Source organism: Pseudorca crassidens, chromosome 4 (assembly GCF_039906515.1).
Source record: "Pseudorca crassidens isolate mPseCra1 chromosome 4, mPseCra1.hap1, whole genome shotgun sequence".
Taxonomy (NCBI): Eukaryota; Metazoa; Chordata; class Mammalia; order Artiodactyla; family Delphinidae; genus Pseudorca; species Pseudorca crassidens.
The window spans coordinates 116,916,620-116,935,862 of NC_090299.1; the positions used below are offsets into that span (position 1 = coordinate 116,916,620).

At 37.3% G+C, this 19,243-nt stretch overlaps 1 protein-coding gene across 7 annotated transcripts in view; it reads right to left on the reverse strand.

Annotated features, from left to right (window-relative positions):
- Positions 1-19,243, reverse strand: part of WDFY3 (WD repeat and FYVE domain containing 3) — a 264,009-nt gene that overhangs the window by 171,907 nt on the left and 72,859 nt on the right. For 6 of the 7 annotated variants that reach the window (XM_067736495.1, XM_067736492.1, XM_067736494.1 and 3 more), the window contains exon 3: positions 5,009-5,219. In XM_067736495.1, coding sequence (XP_067592596.1) covers positions 5,009-5,188 — 180 coding nt within the window. In that variant the 5' untranslated portion in view covers positions 5,189-5,219. Of the gene's footprint in view, positions 1-5,008; positions 5,220-11,176; positions 11,265-19,243 lie in introns of all 7 variants that reach the window. The other variant, XM_067736490.1, reaches the window with a different exon arrangement.

A 19,243-nucleotide genomic window follows, 5' to 3' on the forward strand; every position in this document is an offset into this window, starting at 1 on the left:
TTAATTTGTAAAAACTGCAATAAAGCGAAGCACAATAAAACAGAAAAAAAAAGTTGAATGAAACTTTATGATATTTAAATCACTCATTGTATTAGAGGTTTAGGCAATGCATATGTATATGCTTTTAATCAGCCAACTAAAAACTTCTGACTTGAAAGAATAGAGACTCATGGCAACACAGAACACAACAGAACTAAGACAGTCTAAGCAATAGAGAATAATCACTAAAGCAACTTAAATCTTCTTAAAAAAAAAAACCCCAAAAACCTCAAGTATTTGTTTGAGTCTTCTAGTCTAAGACTCACTTGAATTGACTGTGGAAGCTTAACTGATGAAATACATGGGACACATATGCAGGATATTAGTTATTAATCTATATTAATAGCTGAGAATAACAATTGTCCTAACTACTCTTAACATTATCATCACCTTTTCAGTGTTTATGAATCTGAGAGAAGGAAATTATCTCAAACTACTTAATAGCTAATAGTACATTGTGACATTGAAGTAAAACAAAAACATTAAAATAAAAAACAACCAACTTCCCAGGACTGGTTGCAATAAAAATTAATGACTGTTACCTCAACAGGGCTTGAAAAAATAGCTTGTCCATAATCAGTTCTCTCCCAATTTCAAAACAGCTGTCTTAAACCTTTCCCTACCTCTCCTCATATTCCTACCCTATCATCCCCTCCCCTCCCTCACTCTCAGCCTTTTTATCTCATAGATTAAAAAATGAACATCCTCTGCTCTGTTCCTATGGTATCCCACCCAATTCCACGAGTGATATGTGAATTAGTCTCTCTAACTATGCTCTGTCCCTCTACTCCTGCCCTTCTTGCTTTACCAGCCCAGCAAAACCTCAGTCCCAATATAACGCATCTATCCGTCTTTTCTACTTCTACACACACGCTGCTTTGTAACTGAATGAGAAAAATCACACACGCCTGCATGGATAAGATCCAGTACAAATTTACTATCTCCAACCTTCACTGAGCCCTCAAAACTCTTTAAGCCCTTTATTGTCCCTTTCAACTATCCTTCTTGATTCCCTTTCATTAATATTCCAAACCATCACCATTCCCTAAAGTCTCCTACTCGACCTGCTTACTCCAGACTCTTAACAGACCACATCTTCTGTTGATAACTATAAGAAACTGAGGTCATCAAGCAAGATCTTATTCAACTTTCCACTACCTTCACTACAAATCTGTGCTCACACCCAACAAGACATGCTCTCCTGCAGCATGCGGTGTCTCTTGTTCAAGGCTCACTCACCCACCTGTAATTTGACTCTATGCTCAATTTCACTGTCTTAAAAATTTCCAATTTCCCCCTCTGCTGGTTTCTTTCCTTCTCTTCATGAGCATGCCTGGATCTCTCCCATTTTTAAAAACAAAGTAAAACACCAGAAATATATAAACACAAACCCCCTATTGCCAAATTCACCTCCATCAATCTCTTTTGTCCCCTCTTCTTTCATATTTCTACAAGCTGAGTCCATACTGTCTCTTCTCATCTCCCATTCACTGCTCAACTCACTGCTTTCTCGTGCTTCCATTCTAGTAACTTTCAAACTGGCAAATCTCATGTACATTTTTCAGTCTCCATCTTACTGGGTCTCTCTAATGTACAGGATGGTGTTGACTGCTCTCCTCCTTCTTGCAACTTTTATCTCTTGAGTTCCATAACCAGCCTCTCCTGATTCTTTTTGTACTGCTACTGACCCATTCCTGTTCTGTATCCTTTATGGGTTCCCCTTCTTTCACTAAACATTCATATTCTCCATGGTTCATCCTTAGCATACTACTCATGGGGCAGTAGGAGGCACGAGTAATGTCTTATCCCCTTCCAGGGTTCCAACTACCACATATCTGCAGTAGTCCCCACAGTCCCTCACCTGAGCTTTCTAATTGCCTACTGAATACCTCCACTTGGGAAGTTCACAAATATCAACAGTTTGGACTCAATGCCCCAGACTGAATCTGTCCCCTATATCTCTCCTTCTCAGCTACTAGGAAAAATATCCACCCAGTTTCCCAAATGAGAAACCTAAGAGACAGCCTTGCTTTGGTCCCTTCTCCTTTCTTATTCTATTGCTTAGAATACTTCATTGGCTCTGCACACCTCGGAGAAAAAGTATTAGCACTTAATATGATATAAAACCTGTCATGATGTGCCTATTAAACTTAACAGTACCCTTCCTCGACATAATGTCAACTTCTTGGACCACTTATAGATGCTAGCACACATCAAAATGTTTGTAGCCTTTACCTTGATTCATGCTTTAACTTCTTACTCTAATTACCTTCTTGGTTAATTTAGCCCAGTTAGTTCCAAGCTGGCTAATGCATATCTTTTAAGGACTCAAGAATCACATCCCATTCTCATGGGAGACGCCCCTTCCCTGATCCCCACAGACTTTCCGATAACTTTCTTCTCAGGGGTGCCATAATACTCTGCTGTGTCTCTAATACTACATTTCTTTGTTATTCCATTATCTGTTTATGTGTTTATCTCTTCTCCAACAGAAATACATGTTTATCTTCCTCATGACACTTCTGATTTATAAAACTGGACTATCTTATCTCAGAACTCCAATGTATAGCACAATGTCTATTTGTTTGACACATATTTACTGAATCAGTAATGCACAATAACAGAATAAGTGAAGAGATAAGCAAACAAATAAACATAGAATATGTAGAGTCTATCCCTCCTCTCTGTTGTCTAATTAGCCTTTGGCTTGGTGTGAGTAACACATAAACTAGATGTATTTCAGCATATATTCAATATGAAATTATTTCAGCATAAATAGTTTATAATCTTTGCTTCACCTTGTAATGTCTTTATTTTTAATGCCATAACAACAGTAACAATAATAGACACAAGTTCCCTAGGACAAGCATTTGTTAAGTGCTTTAAGTACATTATCTTATTTAATCTTCATACCAACCCCACAAGGTAGATATTCTTATTTAACAGCCCAGAAACTGAAGGTGACTGCTCCTCCCAAGTGCAGTACACACCTGGAGGTCTAACCCTTAGAGAGGAACAACCAAGAACACTGATAGGTGCAAACTGGAGATTAAGTGAAAGTCAATCTACTGAATATGAAACATAGAAAACACTAGCAAGTATATATGCTCCAGGCAGGAGACTGGAAAACATCCCTTCCTGGAATATCAACATATCCTAGGTTAACGAATCTCTGCATTTTATCCAGCCAGATCATCTTACCACTGGAAAAGTCTAACCCCTGCACACGTACTTTCCAATTAGTGTTTCAATACCTCATTCCTAAATATCAGTGTATAGACAATTATCACCAGACATCTGGAGACTACTCTAATATGAAAGAAAATAATATAAACAAAGAAAAAACAGTAATCTGAAGCAAATAACAATGAAAGAAGCATAAGAAAACTTGAAAAAGCTTTAATATTTTCAGAGGGATGAGGAGATATTACAGAATTTTAAATTAATAAAGAAGAATTCAAGGACGTTAAAAATATGACAGCATAAGGTTAATCCAAAAGAGTTAATATTTGATTGACAGAGCTGCAGAAAAGGGGAAGAATATTAACAAAGAAATATTTCAAAATATTTTCCCAGAATTGAAAAGTACAAGTTTGCAGATTAAAAAGGTTCATCATGAAGCCTCAATAAAATTTCAAAATATTGAGAAGAAGAACCTAGAAAATTTCAGACAGAAAGACTAACAGACACAGAGAACAAACAATAAAGAGATCAAGTGAGACTTTGGGAGGGAGACAATGAGTCACAGATGCAGGGGAAAGAGAAAGACATGGGAGGGGAGAAACAAGGAAAGAGAACTGGGGGGTCGGGGGGGAGAGACAGAGACCAAGAGAGGGGAACAGAGAGAGGAGAGAGAGATGGGGAAGAGAGACACAGGAAAAGACAGGCAGAGATGGGGAGAAAGACAGAAACAGGAAGGGAAGGAGAGAAAGATAGGGGAAGGACAGAGATAGGTCTAAGGAGAGAAAAAGAGAGATGGGGGAGAAAAAGAAAGAGACATGAGGAAAGACAGAAATTGAGACAGTTATGTTACAAAGTCTGAGGAAAACAAGTTCTATAAGAGTGGCAAAATAGTGGTGGTTTGCTATAAGGTTCATCTATGAATAATATTTACAGCAGGGTCAGTAGACTGTAAGCACTGAATCTTATTTAAACAAATGGGATTATTGTATGGGAAGGACAAGAGGAGGGTAGCATGTATGAGTGAATGTATGTGTGTGCATGCTTTGGAGGCATGGGGAGTTTAAAAAAAAAGCTAATTCTCCTATTTCTCAGTAAGAAGTCAATTAAAACTGAACAATCACGACAGCAGTATAAGTATTGTTTGTTATGTAAAAGCTGAAATAGCTAAAAGTGGCAGCAACAATTAGCAGTGGAGAGCAGCAGGGCCCTATAAGCCTGCGGAAGTACTTGATTTTTTAAACTATGTACATATACATCTTTGATAAAAATTTTTAAAATCCCCATTAAGATTGCTACATGTGATCAACTTGACAAAATACATTAAAACATTAGCTCTATTTTGACTCTCTAGAGCCTATAACTATCCTCTTACAAGTTCTTTTACAGAAAATCCACCAAACAACAAAATAAACTGAGATGATTCTTCAAAGTGTAAAGAGGACTTGGGCGACTGCACCATTTGATGCCATAAATCATCACTTCAAAAGGTAATGGAAATAACATAAGTGGTAATTTACAACCTATCCCTCTTCCAAGTATCAACCATTAGAGGAACATTTTACAAAATGCTCGCAATCTTCCTTTTATCTGCTAGAACTAAGAGGAGTTCATTCTGACCAGATCTCACATCAAATCACCTTATAGCAAATTGAAAGGAAGGAATCAGCTTCTTAAAAATTCATTCATTCTATCATTTTTTTTTTCCCATCTGTGACTTATTATAACCTCAAGACTCCTGCAGTACCACCCCATCACAAAAGGCATGTGCTTGGCAACCTGGACTCACCCTGTTAAACACTGGCAGCATCATGTACAGTTTCTCTTCTTGTTCCTTCTGAGTCATGTGCCGGGGAGGATGGCACAACTCCGTGAAGAGTCGGCGGAGGTGCATCAGTCCTAAGGCGTTGTCTTGCGGGCTGCACTCCTCCTGCCTCGGCCGCCCCATGATCCTCTTCACCATATTCATCTTGGCTGGTTGGTGATAAACACTTCTAATTCTGTAAGAAGATGTTCATACAGTCAAAATGTCATTGTCTTGACCAGGTCAAGCATGCACGGAGCTCATTAAAAGCCAGAAAAACAAAAAAATTCTGCCTAAAATATTTTTTCTACTTTTTTGAACAGAAAAGGTAGAGAGGCAAAGCTAATTTTGATAAATCTCCCTAAATGACAAGTTACAAATTATGCCACTCAGTGTTCCTTACCGGCTTTGCCACAATTTGTATAAAATGTAAAACATTAAATGTAAAACATTAAATGTAAAAAATTAATTGTTGCTGGACGAGCAACAAACATTTCCAAGTTAGTCATAACAAAGTTCAACAAATAAAGGGATCATAAATCTTATAATTAATATGTTGCTTAATAGTTGACTATATGGAAAAAGAATAAAAGCACAGAAAATTCACCCTCACTTCAAAACATCCAAACAAGTGAAAAAAACAAAAATCCCCACAAAGTTTTCTGTTTTCAATTATTTAACTTTTTTTGTAGATGAAGGATTACACTTGGGATAGTCCTCACTGAAGACTTGTAGTTTGAAAAATGCAAATTAAATGAAATGATACCCTCAAATATATTATAAATCATAAGAAAAAAGTGAAAATTGTCATATAACTTAAGACTGTTTTTTCAAACTACAGTTTGAAACCCTTTGGCAGGTCATGTTAATTCATTTAATAGATCATGACAAGCAATTAAAAAAAAGAAGTAAAATATAATATTGTAAATCAACTATATACCTCAATAAAAATATTTTTAATGAAATAGAAGATATTGGAATACATGTAGTAAGGGTAATTATTATTTCATGAAACTTATTTTAGATAAGGGTGTATTCATGTGTATTGAATCACAATGTAAAATGTATGTATCCCTGGCTAGAACTGCAGTTAAGAAATAAGTAAACCAATCACTGGGTTAGAACATACACCAGAATCAATAACGCTAAGCTTTCAGAAAGCATCATCAGCCCTTTTCAACCACCATGAACTGTGCCTGCCAGCAATTAGCTAATTTCAGACACAAAAACAGGATATCTTACAAAAAGAATCAGGAAGGCTGGGAGGACACTATGGGATATACTGAACTTGAGTAAAAGGCAATTTTGCTTTCTAACCTGTAGAAAAGCAGGAGTAATCTGAAGATTAATTTTTAATTTTGCCACATAAGCCAGCATGGCATTTCTTAAGAAATGAGAGACCACTGCAGAGCTAGACGTTTATTTACTAAACATCTATTGATTTTTTTAAACCATTAAGAAGAACTAGCATCTTAAATATGCTTGCCCTTGAGAATTTTGAGTGGATTCCGTGTTTGCCTGCGGGCGCATGTTTATGCATTCTAGCTTGACTGCAACAGGAGGCCACCTGCGACTCATCACAGGTGAGAAGCAGGAAAACACCCTGCCAAAGGCTGGTCTGCACCAAGGGACCTCTGTGCAAAGAGCACTCAATACTGCTAAGGTGTCCAGTAGTGGGGAAGAGTGCTCAGACCACAGGCACAGGGCCGAGGAGACCCTCTGAACTACAAAATGACAAGTGAAAGTCAGTCCGGTTCAAACTTGTTCAACATATTTCATTCTCGGAAAAACGTGTTAAGTTCCCCAAGTATACATTATAAAGATTTCAACAAATACATTCAAAGAGCCTACTATATGCTGGTATTTTTCGTCCTGGAAACCCCCAGGACAAATATAAAATTTGAAGTTAACTATAAAACTTGCATAAATTAGCTAACACTTCAGATTATACATAGATCTGCTCTTTTTCCTTAACCCATAGCTTCAGTTCATAATCTAAAGCTTGTGGATAGGATTTACAGGATTCATGATCCCCTAACACTTCAAAAAACATTTTAAATAGATCTCCAGCTTTCAAAGGGGTCTAGGTCATTAAAAAGCCAAGCATCAATCCTTATTTATAGAGAGTCAAAGCACTTTCAGACCATTCCCTTTGGTCCTCATTCCAACTTAAGCAAGGGGACTGAGGAGGGGATTAATTCTACCTTTTTGTGAGGCCTCAAGACAAGAACAATTTGCTCAAAATCTCACAATGAAAAAGAACTGAATGAGAATCCAGGACTCCCACCTACTGGTTCAGCCCTTCCTGCTTACTTATATTCATGTGCCTATTTTAAATTACAAAATTTTTGGCAACTGTGACTCTAGAATATTTATTTAGCTAGCATCAAGTTGCAGTTAGAATGCAAAAGAAATGTTTGACTTTTCTGAAGATACACTAATCAATTATCAGTAAACACACACACATAATCACACAAAGACATTCGCTAGATGTAAATCAAGCTATCGTACCACCATTATTTTATATTTGTCGGATACAAAGGGATATATTGGGTTCGCCAAAAAGTTTGTTTGGGTTTTTCCGTAAGACGGTATGGAAAAACCTGAACGAACTTTTTGGCCAACCCAATATATCAATCAGCTAAATGGATTTACTGGTATTTCTCGATTACTCAGATAATCTCAGTAATGGGGAAAAAATTCAGATTCCTCCTTTTCTCCTAATTTACCAAGAAACACTTAAGCATATCAGATTGCTGACTCATTGCTTTGTCTGCACTTCAATGTCTGTAACTTAAAGTATAATTCAGACCAAGAACTATCATGTTTAAAGTACCCTTCAGCAGTGAAAGAGCAGAAAAGAATGGGTACTTCTTGGTGAACTCTGTACCAACACGTCCATATAAGATAGGTAACTTCAGGTGAAAGTCTCTTAATTCCCTTGAATCTTGGGTTTTTCTCACCCGTAAAATCTTTCCTCATAGGCTTTTTGTAATGCATACATAAAATAACATCATTTATATAAAGTGCCAAACACATTAATTATGTTCAACAGTTTTTATACTTCTTCCTTCAGCTTGATCATGAAACATTTAATTTCTTTTCGTTTACATTTTTCGTTATTTAAGCAAGTAAGGCAAAGGAAAGAGTGTGGGCTCTTACAGTACTATGTTTTAGAGACTTACAAAGTGATAAATAAAAAATTAAGGGAAAATTTATTTCTTAGATACTCAATAAGAGGTTTCTAAAGCAATACAGAAGAGATAGGCAAAATTTAATAATACTGAGGACAAATCATAGAAGGATTATTTTGGGGGGTAATGTTATCAGGGATTTTCAAAATATTTACAAAGATTATTGTGCATAAGAACTAGTTTTCTAATGCAAACTCTATTTTGTTTCACAAGAGAAAAGTGTTTGTACTGCCAACAGGGGGTTATTTAAATAGCAATGAGATAATTATTGCAATGAGCCCAGACAGTAGTTCTTATTCTAATCTCTTGTGTTAAAGCTTAAAAATCCTCTGGAAATGCCTGAAAAACTGTTTAAGTCCTTTAAACAGTCTGCCATTATTTAAATTATAGAACAAGTAAATAGCCTAAATTTGTAAACATATATTTGCCAAGTAACTAATGGCCTTTGAGTAGCTCAGCTAAAAACTTAAAATAGCTTTTCTAAGTAACTCCTTAATTCCACGAGAAGAAATAAATAGCTCACAGGACTCAGGGAAAATCTTATAGTTTCATCAAATAATTATATATAATTCCTCAGGTTTTTAATTTTTTCTTAAACTTTCTGGGGGAAAAGATCCTATTTATTTTCTTACATTGTGAAGAGCAAAGGCAAAACTTCTTACACTTTTTTTTTTTTTTTTTGCGGTACACGGGCCTCTCACTGTTGTGGCCTCTCCCGTTGCGGAGCACAGGCTGCGGACGCGCAGGCTCAGTGGCCATGGCTCACGGGCCCAGCCGCTCCACGGCATGTGGGATCTTCCCAGACCGGGGCACTCCCGGACCGGGGCACGAACCCGTGTCCCCTGCATCGGCAGGCGTACTCTCAACCACTGCGCCACCAGGGAAGCCCTTCTTACACTTTTGAAGAATGAAAGCAGAACTCTGAGAGGCTCCCAAAAAACTGTGTATATAACCCAGCAATCTAACCCATACATTGAAAAAGAACTACTAATACAGTCCTGAATTAGAATTTAAAATTTCTACCTGCTGAAACATTGTTTTTGCCTTTCAAGAACAGTCATATCAGATTTTAGCCCCACCTATGAGACATGACAAGATCAGCCATCTCATTTCTATGGCAAAATACAATTACTTAAGACCTATTCCCAACATCCTTCACCCTTCTGACCCCATCGGTGAACTCATCATCCTACACATATACTGAACTGGACAATTTCTCAAAACATCTTTTCCATTGTGCTTAATTTTCTCTTCTCACAGATGAAAGGATATTGCTTCCATTTAAGGACACTTCATTTAGATATGATTTCCAATCATGGGTAGCCACTACTGACATCTCTCTGACACCTTTCTCAAACCCCTCCTTCTAGGGCCCTTGCTGCTGTTCTGGGAGCCCCAAAGGCACATTTACCCCAATAGTTACATGACAGTTATTTGATATGATTAAAATAGTACAATTAAATTATATTATGGGATAAACTTTTGTAGGCTGACCAGAAATTCTCCAGCATTCTCTGAAAGTGTATCTTTATAAGAAAATGTGTTCAAAATTTTGTATGAAAGACCTGTAAAAGAATTTTTGTAGCATGATGCTTCTGTTAAGTTGTGACTGCTTTCTACTGACACATTTTGCATTATACCTGTATCTCCACTAACCTCTAGCTCAAGTCATTCAGCTCTGTGAATGTATCAGTATCCTCAGTGGATGGATGGCACACAGCAGGGAGACTAACCTCAGGAGTGAAGTGCATATAAGTAGGCCTAGAACTTTCAGGCTAGACCTTACAGCACTAGGAATTTCTCTATTTCTGAAATTTCAAGTTTTGAAATCTTACTGTGAGATCTTAACTTTCAATCCACCTGCCTTTCCCACTTCCTAAATCTGTGGTCTTCACTGGAATCGCTTATTCCTCTTAACTTTTCCCAGTTCTACTCCTCAGATGATGTTCAGTCTCTTCAATACATTAACAACTGTACCTTCAGTTCTCCTGTACTCCTGCCTATACATATTTCCAACTAGTACCCATGCCTGGATGAATTCAACCACACAATTTCTCCACGTCTAATTTTGGGTTGCTGGATACTGTGGAGAAAATTCTACAATTCTGCAGACCTCTTACAACATAAAGTTTGATTTTTCTAAAATTATTATTTTCATAAATAAAAATAATTCCAAATGGATTAAAGATCTAAATGTAAACAAACAGTAAAACACTGGAAGCAAATATAAAAGGAAACACTTATAATTTAGGGTAAATTCTTCTTAAAAGGAAAAAAAGACAGATTTATAGCTAAAAATACCACAAAGTTAAAAGACAAGCAAAAAAAACACAAAAATAATAGCAACCTTATAACAAAGCATTAATAACGAGATTATCCATGGAACTCTTAAAATCAACAACACGATAACAAAATAAAAATTTAATAGAAATAGACTATCCCCCGTAAAAATACTATACACATGAAATGCAACACAATGCACATATAAAAAGGCACTTAAAAATCTCTAATAATCAGAGAAATACAAATAAAAACAAGTACAACTATTTGCTCAATTTGGCAAAAAACTGATGGGACTTACAAAATATATACATAGTAAGAATAGAAAAAATTGAAATGTACACACCTTGTTGAATTAGCAGCCTTTTTAAGGGCAATCTCATAGTATCAACATACCTACTCTTTCATCTAGTGATACCTCTTCCAGGAAGCTGTCCTAGAGCAATACTCACAGTACAAGACAGTTTACTGCATTATATGTTATTATAATTGTTTACAATAACAAAAAATCAGAAATAGCCTAGTCCTTTAATAGATGAATAGGCAACTCATGGTACACCTGTATTATGGAATAGTACAATTCTTAAAAGTTAGGAGGAAAAAAGAAGTTAAATTTTTAAAAATCAGGATTTCAGCACCAAAATGTAAGGAGATTAGAAGTCATCATTCCTGTACTTACACAAGAAACAGCTGAATAAACTGGAAACCAAGGATTTTTCTGGAACCCTCAGGGAACTGAGGTTGCAGGGCAAACTAATCCCTGAAATCTGGAGAGACAAGCAAATCCAGAAATTCACAGATGAAATATGTTTATCTATTAACAGTAGGCTAGCATGAGAGGGAGAAACTCCTGGGGGCCACAGCCTTCAGGCTCTCACCACAACTTTCCTGGGTTGCACTTCTAGGAACCCCACCAGATTCTTTCTCACAGAGATGTGGGAAAGATCCCCTCCTCCTGGCTCTGGCAAGAGGGAAGGGAAGCACAATCACTTTGAAATGTTCCCAGAGGATACTCTATAACAAAGGCTGACTTTCCAGAGTAAAAGACTATCTTAGCCTTGTCTCACCTGAGGGAAGGGCATCTCTCCCACCCCACCTCTTCCTCCCCCCCTCCCCACCAACCTTCCAGTCTCACCTACGGGGGCTGAGGGAGGAAACAGCCCTGGAGAAATACTTGTGAAGGTCACAGCCCAAGAGTTACAGGCCCACTAAAACAATGAGATTTAATCACAGGATTATAAAACAGTTCCCCTCTTCCACACTTTACAACCACCAACTGTGCTCTAAGAAAGAATCAAAAGGAAATGCAAGAAATCAAAAGCACTGTAACAATTATGAAGAATGCTTTGATGAGCTCAGTAGTAGACGATATGGCCAAGGAAAGAATCAGTGAGCCTGAAGATAAATCAGCTTCCAGAAGAAGAGAAAAGGGAGGAGTGGCATATTTGAAGTAATAATGTCTAAGTACTTTGCAAAATTAATGACAGACACCAAACCACCGATACAGAAAGCTCAGAAAATATCAAGATTAAATACCTAAAAGAGTACATTTAAGCATATCATATTCAAACTATAGAAGGTCAAAGATAAGGAGAGACTCTTGAAAGGGACTGGGGTGAGGGGGTGGGAAGAGGAGGAAAACCTTACCTATAAAAGGACAAGGACGAATATTATAGTGGACTTCTCATCCAAAACGTTCAAGCAAGAAAAGAATGAAAGGAAATATTGAATATTTAAAATGTTGGAAGAAAAATCCGCCAGCCTAGAATTCTATATCCAATGAAATTATCAGGGACCTCCCTGGTGGTCCAGTGGTAAAAAAAATCTGCCTTACAATGCAGGGGACGCGGGTTCGATCCCTTGTCGGGGAACTGGGATCCCACGTGCCACGGGGCAACCTCAGCCCACACGCCACAACTATTGAGCTCACGCACCTCAACTAGTGAGCCCACGCACCTCAATTAGTGAGCCCACATGCCCTGGAGCCTGCGTGCCACAACTAGAGAGAAGGCTGTGTGCCCCAACGAAAGATCCCGCATGCCTCAACAAAGATCTCACGTGCCACAACTAAGACTTGATGCAGCCTAAAATAAATAAATAAATAATACATAAATCTTAAAAAAAAAAAAAAAGGTGAAGAAAGAATAAAGAATTTCTCAGACACTCAAAAAATGTGAAAGTATTGTGAGGTGACATGCCATACCAGAAATATTAATAGCTGTTTGGGGAGAAAAAAATGATATAGGTCAGAAAATTGTACAGGCATACTGTGTTTTATTACGCTTCACAAATTGAGGTTTGTTTTTTCTTTGTTTTGTTTTGTTTTGTTTTTACCAATTGAAGGTTTGTGGCAACCCTGTGTTGTTAGATGATGGTCTTTTAGGAGTAAAAGATTATTTTACTCTTTTAGGAGTAAAAGTAAATTAAGGTATGTATACTTTTTTAGACAGAATGTTATTGCACACTCAATATACTACAGTATAGTGTAAACATAAATATTATATGCATTGGGGAACCAAAAAATTGGTGGGACTTGCTTTATTGAGGTGGTCTGGAATATCTCCAGGGTATGTCTCTATCTACATAATAAAGAGAAGGGTGTCAGAGAAGGAATAAATGAAGGTAAAATAAAATTGTTTTATTATCCTTAACTGATCTAAAAGATTGTTTTTAAAGTAATAATAGTGATAATGCATTGGGTGCTTAAAGTTTCTGAATTAGTAAGATGAATAACAGCAATGTCATAAGGAACTGGGAATACTTTTATAAGATACCCATACCATACCTCAGTAATAAAGTGTTATTTGAAGGTAGATGAATATTAGTAAAAAAAAATGTTCACTCTAGGGCAACCACTAAATTTTTTTTAAAAAAGTTTAATTGATACACAGAGAGAGGAGATAAAAGGAAAACATGTAAAATGCTCAGTTAAAACCAGAGAAGACAGAAGGGGAGTAGGAAGAACCAAATAAAAAATGCAACAAATACGAAAGTTTTAAACAAGACAGATATTAATCCAACTATATCAAAACTCACTTTAAATGTGACTGGACTAAATGCACCAATTAAAAGACAGAAGGTCAGAGTGAATTAAAAAACACATCTCAACTATATAGTGTCTATAAGAAAGCCGCTTTAATCAGATAGACTGAAAGTAAAGAGATGGAGAAAGGTAAACCATGCTAACTCCAGTCAAAAGAAAGCTGGAGTAACTATATTAATTTTAGACAACAGTCTTTACAACAAGGAAAACTATCGGGGATAGTTAGAGGTATTACATACTGACAAAAGGGTCAATTCTCTAAGAAGACTTAACAATCCTTAACATGTATAAGCCTAACATGAAAATCCCACATGTGGCAAGCACTGATAGAACTGAAGGAAGAAAAAAACAAATCCACTTTGGAGTTGGGGACTTCAACAGCCCTCATACAATAACTGATAGATCAAGTGTGCAGGAAATCAATACAGTTTACTGAACAGTACTATCAACCAACCAGAACTATAGTTGATATTTTCAGAACACTCCATCCAACAACAGCAGAACTCACATTCTTCTCAAACTCACATGGAACATTCACCAAGACAGATCACAGGGACTTCCCTGGTGGCATGGTGGTTAAGATTCTGCCTGCCAATGCAGGGTACACGGGTTCCACCCCTGGTCCGGGAAGATCCCACATGCAGTGGAGCAACTAAGCCCGTGTGCCACAACTACGGAGCCTGCGCTCTAGAGCCCATGAGCCACAACTACTGAAGCCCGCATGCCTTAAGCCCGTGCTCCGCGACAAGAGATGCCACCCACCGCAATGAGAAGCCCACGCACCGCAATGAAGAGTAACCCCCACTCGCCGCAACTAGAGAAAGCCTGAGCACAGCAATGAAGACCCAACGCAGCCAAAAAAAAATTTAAAAAAAGACAGATCACATACTGAGCTGTAAACACACCTTAACAAATTCAAAAGAATAGAAATCATACCAAATATGCTATCAGATTACAGTGGAATTGAACAGAAAATCAGTAACAAAAGACAGCTGGAAACCCCCCAAATATTTGGAAATTAAACAACATGCATCTAAATAACATGAGACAAAGAAGTGTCAAAAGAAATTTTTAAACATTTTAAACTGCATAAAAATATAACTTATCAAAATGCATAAAATGCAGTGAAAGCTGTTCTTAGAGGAAAATTTGTAGCACTAAAAACATATACTACAAAAGATATAAAAAATAGCCTAACCTTCCACCTTAGGAAACTAGAAAAATATGAGCGATTTAAGCTTAAAGGAAGCAAAAGAAAAGAAATAAATGAGGGCAACAAATCAATTAAATTGAAAACGAGCAAAACAGAGAAAATCAAAAAAACCAAAGCCTGGTTCTTTGAAACGATGGATAAAATTAGTCTCAGTCTCACTACCATATGACCGGTGCCCCTGTCTTGAGTGCATCTTCCCTACAGCTCCTCAGTTTTCTTCTGAAAAACAAAGCAGATATACCATTTCTCTGATTGAAAACCTCTGCTGATTCTCTATTGCCTAAGAATAAACTGAAGCATCTTAATCTAATATCTAAATTCTTAGACATTCTGGCCCCATTTATATTTCTAGCCCCTCTCTCACTAAGCCACCTTCTTTGCTCTAAATTCTGCTCCACTGAAAGTATCTCCCAGCCTTGTTGGTTTCTTTAGCCCTCTGTGTGTTTGTGTATGGTGTTCTCTCTGCCAAGGAAGGCCCCTCTTCCACTTTTCCTAGCAGCTAAGCTCTCAGTCCGCCTTCTCAGAGAAGTCTTTCCCAAACCTCCAGGCAGAATTTGTTGTTTTATCCTACCATGGTACTTTAATAGTCTGGCATAAAATATTCATTAAGAGAGACAGTATAGTATAGTGGTTACAGAGGCTTTGCAACTAATTGCCTGGATTCAAATCCTAGCTGCACCATTTACCAGCTGCGTAACTTCAGCAGGTCAGTCACCATCCTTGTGTATCAGATTCCTCAAGTGTAAGAAGAGAGTAACTATCAGAACCTAGGCCAGAGTGGCGGTGTAGTGTAATTCACCAAATGCGGTACTACACAGAAAACGCTTTAGGGTAATGTCTGGCACTGGTGCTCAGTAAGCGACAGCTATTCTTACTGCTATTCTACTGTAACAAACATATACCAATTAGTGGTTATTTACTCCCACTAATTTATCATGTCTTCAGTGGTGGGAATCAAATCTTATTTAACTTTGTATCCCTAGTTCATAGTAGGTGGTGGGTAAATAAATGTTAAAAGGCTTACATATGGTCATACACCTACTATATGGTAGCATCATATTTTATGTACACACATTCTGAATTCCGGATGTGCTACTTTTACTATTCCTCACAAAAAATTACATATTACACATAAAAATTTTAAAAAGTTATGTCCTAGTTTTCGTCGTATAGAAAGTCTTCACAGTTCATAAACGTCGAAGTTCTTAAACATCTCCAGGAAAAAAGTACATTGACAACCATTTGTTCTTAGTTGAAAAGTTACCAAGTTGCTTAAATAAAGATCATTTCTTTCTGCTTAATTATCAGTATCTCTCATTAAATTACGAATTCCCTAAAAGCAGGCTATGCTCTCCAAATGCTTAACAACTAGCTGAGGATTTAGTACAGAGTAGAAATGAACAAATGAATGTAGCAACAATTCCCATAGCTTTAAGGGAAAGTACAACTTTCAAGGCTCTTCATTACCTGGCCCCTGGATCTAACCCTCCTCTTTATTCCACCCACGCTTTGTCTCCTGCACGTCTCCCTGATGTGCCTTCACAGTTCTGTGCCTTCATATACCCTTCCTGGGGTGGGAGTGGTAGGCCTTCCCCCTGCAATTCTACATTTAGCTAATTACTAATCATCCTGCAAATCTCAGCTCAACTGTCCCCTCTTCTAGAAAGCATTCCCTAATCTCTCAGTTTAATAAAGTTGCTCCCTTCTTTTCCCATACAATCCTGGGCATATTTTTATTATAGCATTTCTCACCTTGTTATGTAACTGTTATTTTGTTTATCTTTTTCCAACACTAGACAAATAAGATTATGGAAGGCAAAGATCATGTCCTATGCAACTTCTTCCCTCAGTGTCTAACACAGTGCCTGGCAAAAAAGATACAAGCAATACATGATTAACAAATGAGTAAAAAGTGATCAATAAAAGTTTAGACAATGAATGAATTAGAGGCAGCTCAAGCCAAAAATAAGTTAAGGTTAATTTAAAACAGGCCAAAGAGAAAGAATTTTCTCTAAATTCCTTATCTGTTTATTTTAAAACAAAGAAGGCTTAGATGACTACTTCTTTATGGTTTGTTTAAATTCAGTCTTATTACTTGAAAAAGTAATAAACCATTACCATATGACTATTTTTATTGGGAGGTGTTAAGTACTCCATAGGAATAAAAGTATTCAGGGAAAACTGGTATAAATTTGGAAAGTAAGAACTATGAATGTGAATGCAGGGGCAGAAGCAGAAAAAAAAAATCACTATTAATAGTTAGGGTTGGTTGGTAAGCAGAGGATGACAAAACAAAAGGCAATAAGTGGAATCCTCCACAGGGAATTGGTGCATCAACAACAAAGGAATATCAAAAAGAAGAGGTCAGCTCCCCAGTATTGATAACAAATCATCACGGAATGAGCTGGAATATATGCTGCGGTCTGAAAGCAATGAAAGGAAAATGACAAATGCAAAAGATTATGCAGAATTATATTAGTAAAACCTCACAAATGAAAGAAAAAAGTAATAAAATAATGATATCAACAAAAATAATAATGGTAATGAGGGTTTAAAACTGTGAGTTCCTATACTTTTATTTTTATAAAAACATCAACATTTATACATTCAGATAAATTTTGCCCCACCCATTAGTTAACCTATATCTAGGTTATATTCACAAAATGATGCTGACATGGTTCAAAATACTTTTAAAAATTCCTCTTTAAAGATTGCTTTCAAGGCATTTTATAAGCTATATCTAAAACTTAGTGTCATCATGTATCATGTTTTACCAAAAGTGGAATTACCCAGCTTGCTCATTTGCCTTAGTTTCCAAACTTCCCCCAAGTAACTTCTGCAGATTACTAAATATCAAATCCTTTCAAAAAGACTGAAAATTCACCACTAATATTCAAAAGAATGCATTGCAGACTCTGAAGCTGATTATGGGGAAAAAATTCTAAATAGTTTCTGAGCAATGCCATTGTTGAAATTTCTTAAGTGTCTGCTTACTATATGCAAGTTGCTGTGGGAGTACCAACTCCAGTTTTTAACCACCTCCATGGAGTGGCTGTACTTTTTCTAAAATTCCAAACAGATCAGTATATAACTTTCCTTAAAAATGACACAATCGGGGGCTTCCCTGGTGGCGCAGTCATTAAGAATCCGCCTGCCAATGCAGGGGACACGGGTTTGAGCCCTGGTCCGGGAAGATTCCACATGCCACGGAGCAACTAAGCCCGTGCTCCACAACTACTGAGCCTGCGCTCTAGAGCCCGCGAGCCGCAAGTACTATGCCCGTGCGCCACAACTACTGAAGCCCGCATGCCTAGAGCCCATGCTCCGCAGCAAGAGAAGCCACCACGGTGAGAAGCCCGCGCACCACAAGGAAGAGTAGCCTCCGCTCGCCGCAACTAGAGAAAGCCCGCGCACAGCAACGAAGACCCAACGCAGCCAAAAATAAATAAATAAATTTATTAAAAAAGAAAAAAGACACAATCGCCTACAATGAGGTAGAGTCAAAACCCTTTGCAAGGTATAAAAGGCTCCTCAAAATCTGTTGTCCATCTAATTTTGAAGCTCCATCTTCTGCAATATCCCTCCTCTCAGCTTCGGCTCACACCACATCACCTAAGTTCTGTTCCCTGAACAGGCCATGCAATTTCAAACCCTTGTTGCTTTTCCCACATGGTCTTTCCTCTTCTGGAAATGGCCTACTCAGATTTTTTTACTGCCTGGCAATCTATCATGAATAGTTCAGGACCTTATTTAATTCCAAAACAATTTAAACCTAACTCTGCAGTAGCAACTTGATCACTGATTCAAAGAAATATTTATCAAGGCACTCCCCATCCCACCTGAATCTCTCTCTGCTCCAGCCACGTAGCTCTGCTTTCAGTAGCTTATATTCACCATGTCCTTGCCACCAAAGCAATTAAGACATTAATTTGAAAAGCAAAACTTTTAAAATATTTAGAAGAAAATGTTGGAAAATATCTTTATAATCTCAGGGTGAGGAAGAATGTCTTAAAAAAAAGAACCACACACACACAACCTTATCAAAACTAAAAACTTCTGTACATGAAAAATTAACAGAAAACACAAGCCACAAATTGGGAATGAAATATTTGCAACACCTATAAATAACAAAAAAGCATTAGATCCAAAATATGTAAAGAACAGCTACAAATCAATGAGAGAAAGGCAAACCATCCAATACAATAATGGACAAAAGACAAGCATTTCACAAAAAAAGGAAAATGAATGACCACAAATATACCAAAGGCTGCATAACCTCATCAGTAAATAAAGGAAATGGAAATCAATACACAATTTTCTGTCTGCTCTTTGTTCCTTGTTGTACGGATGTTTGTTCATTTACCCTGTATGTCTGATGCACCCCAAATCCACAAATACTCATTCTCATCCCCTAGAAAAACATGCACTTAATATCCACATCAAGCCTCTCCACAAGGGTTATGCTAACAGTCAACAGCCAATAACCTAGT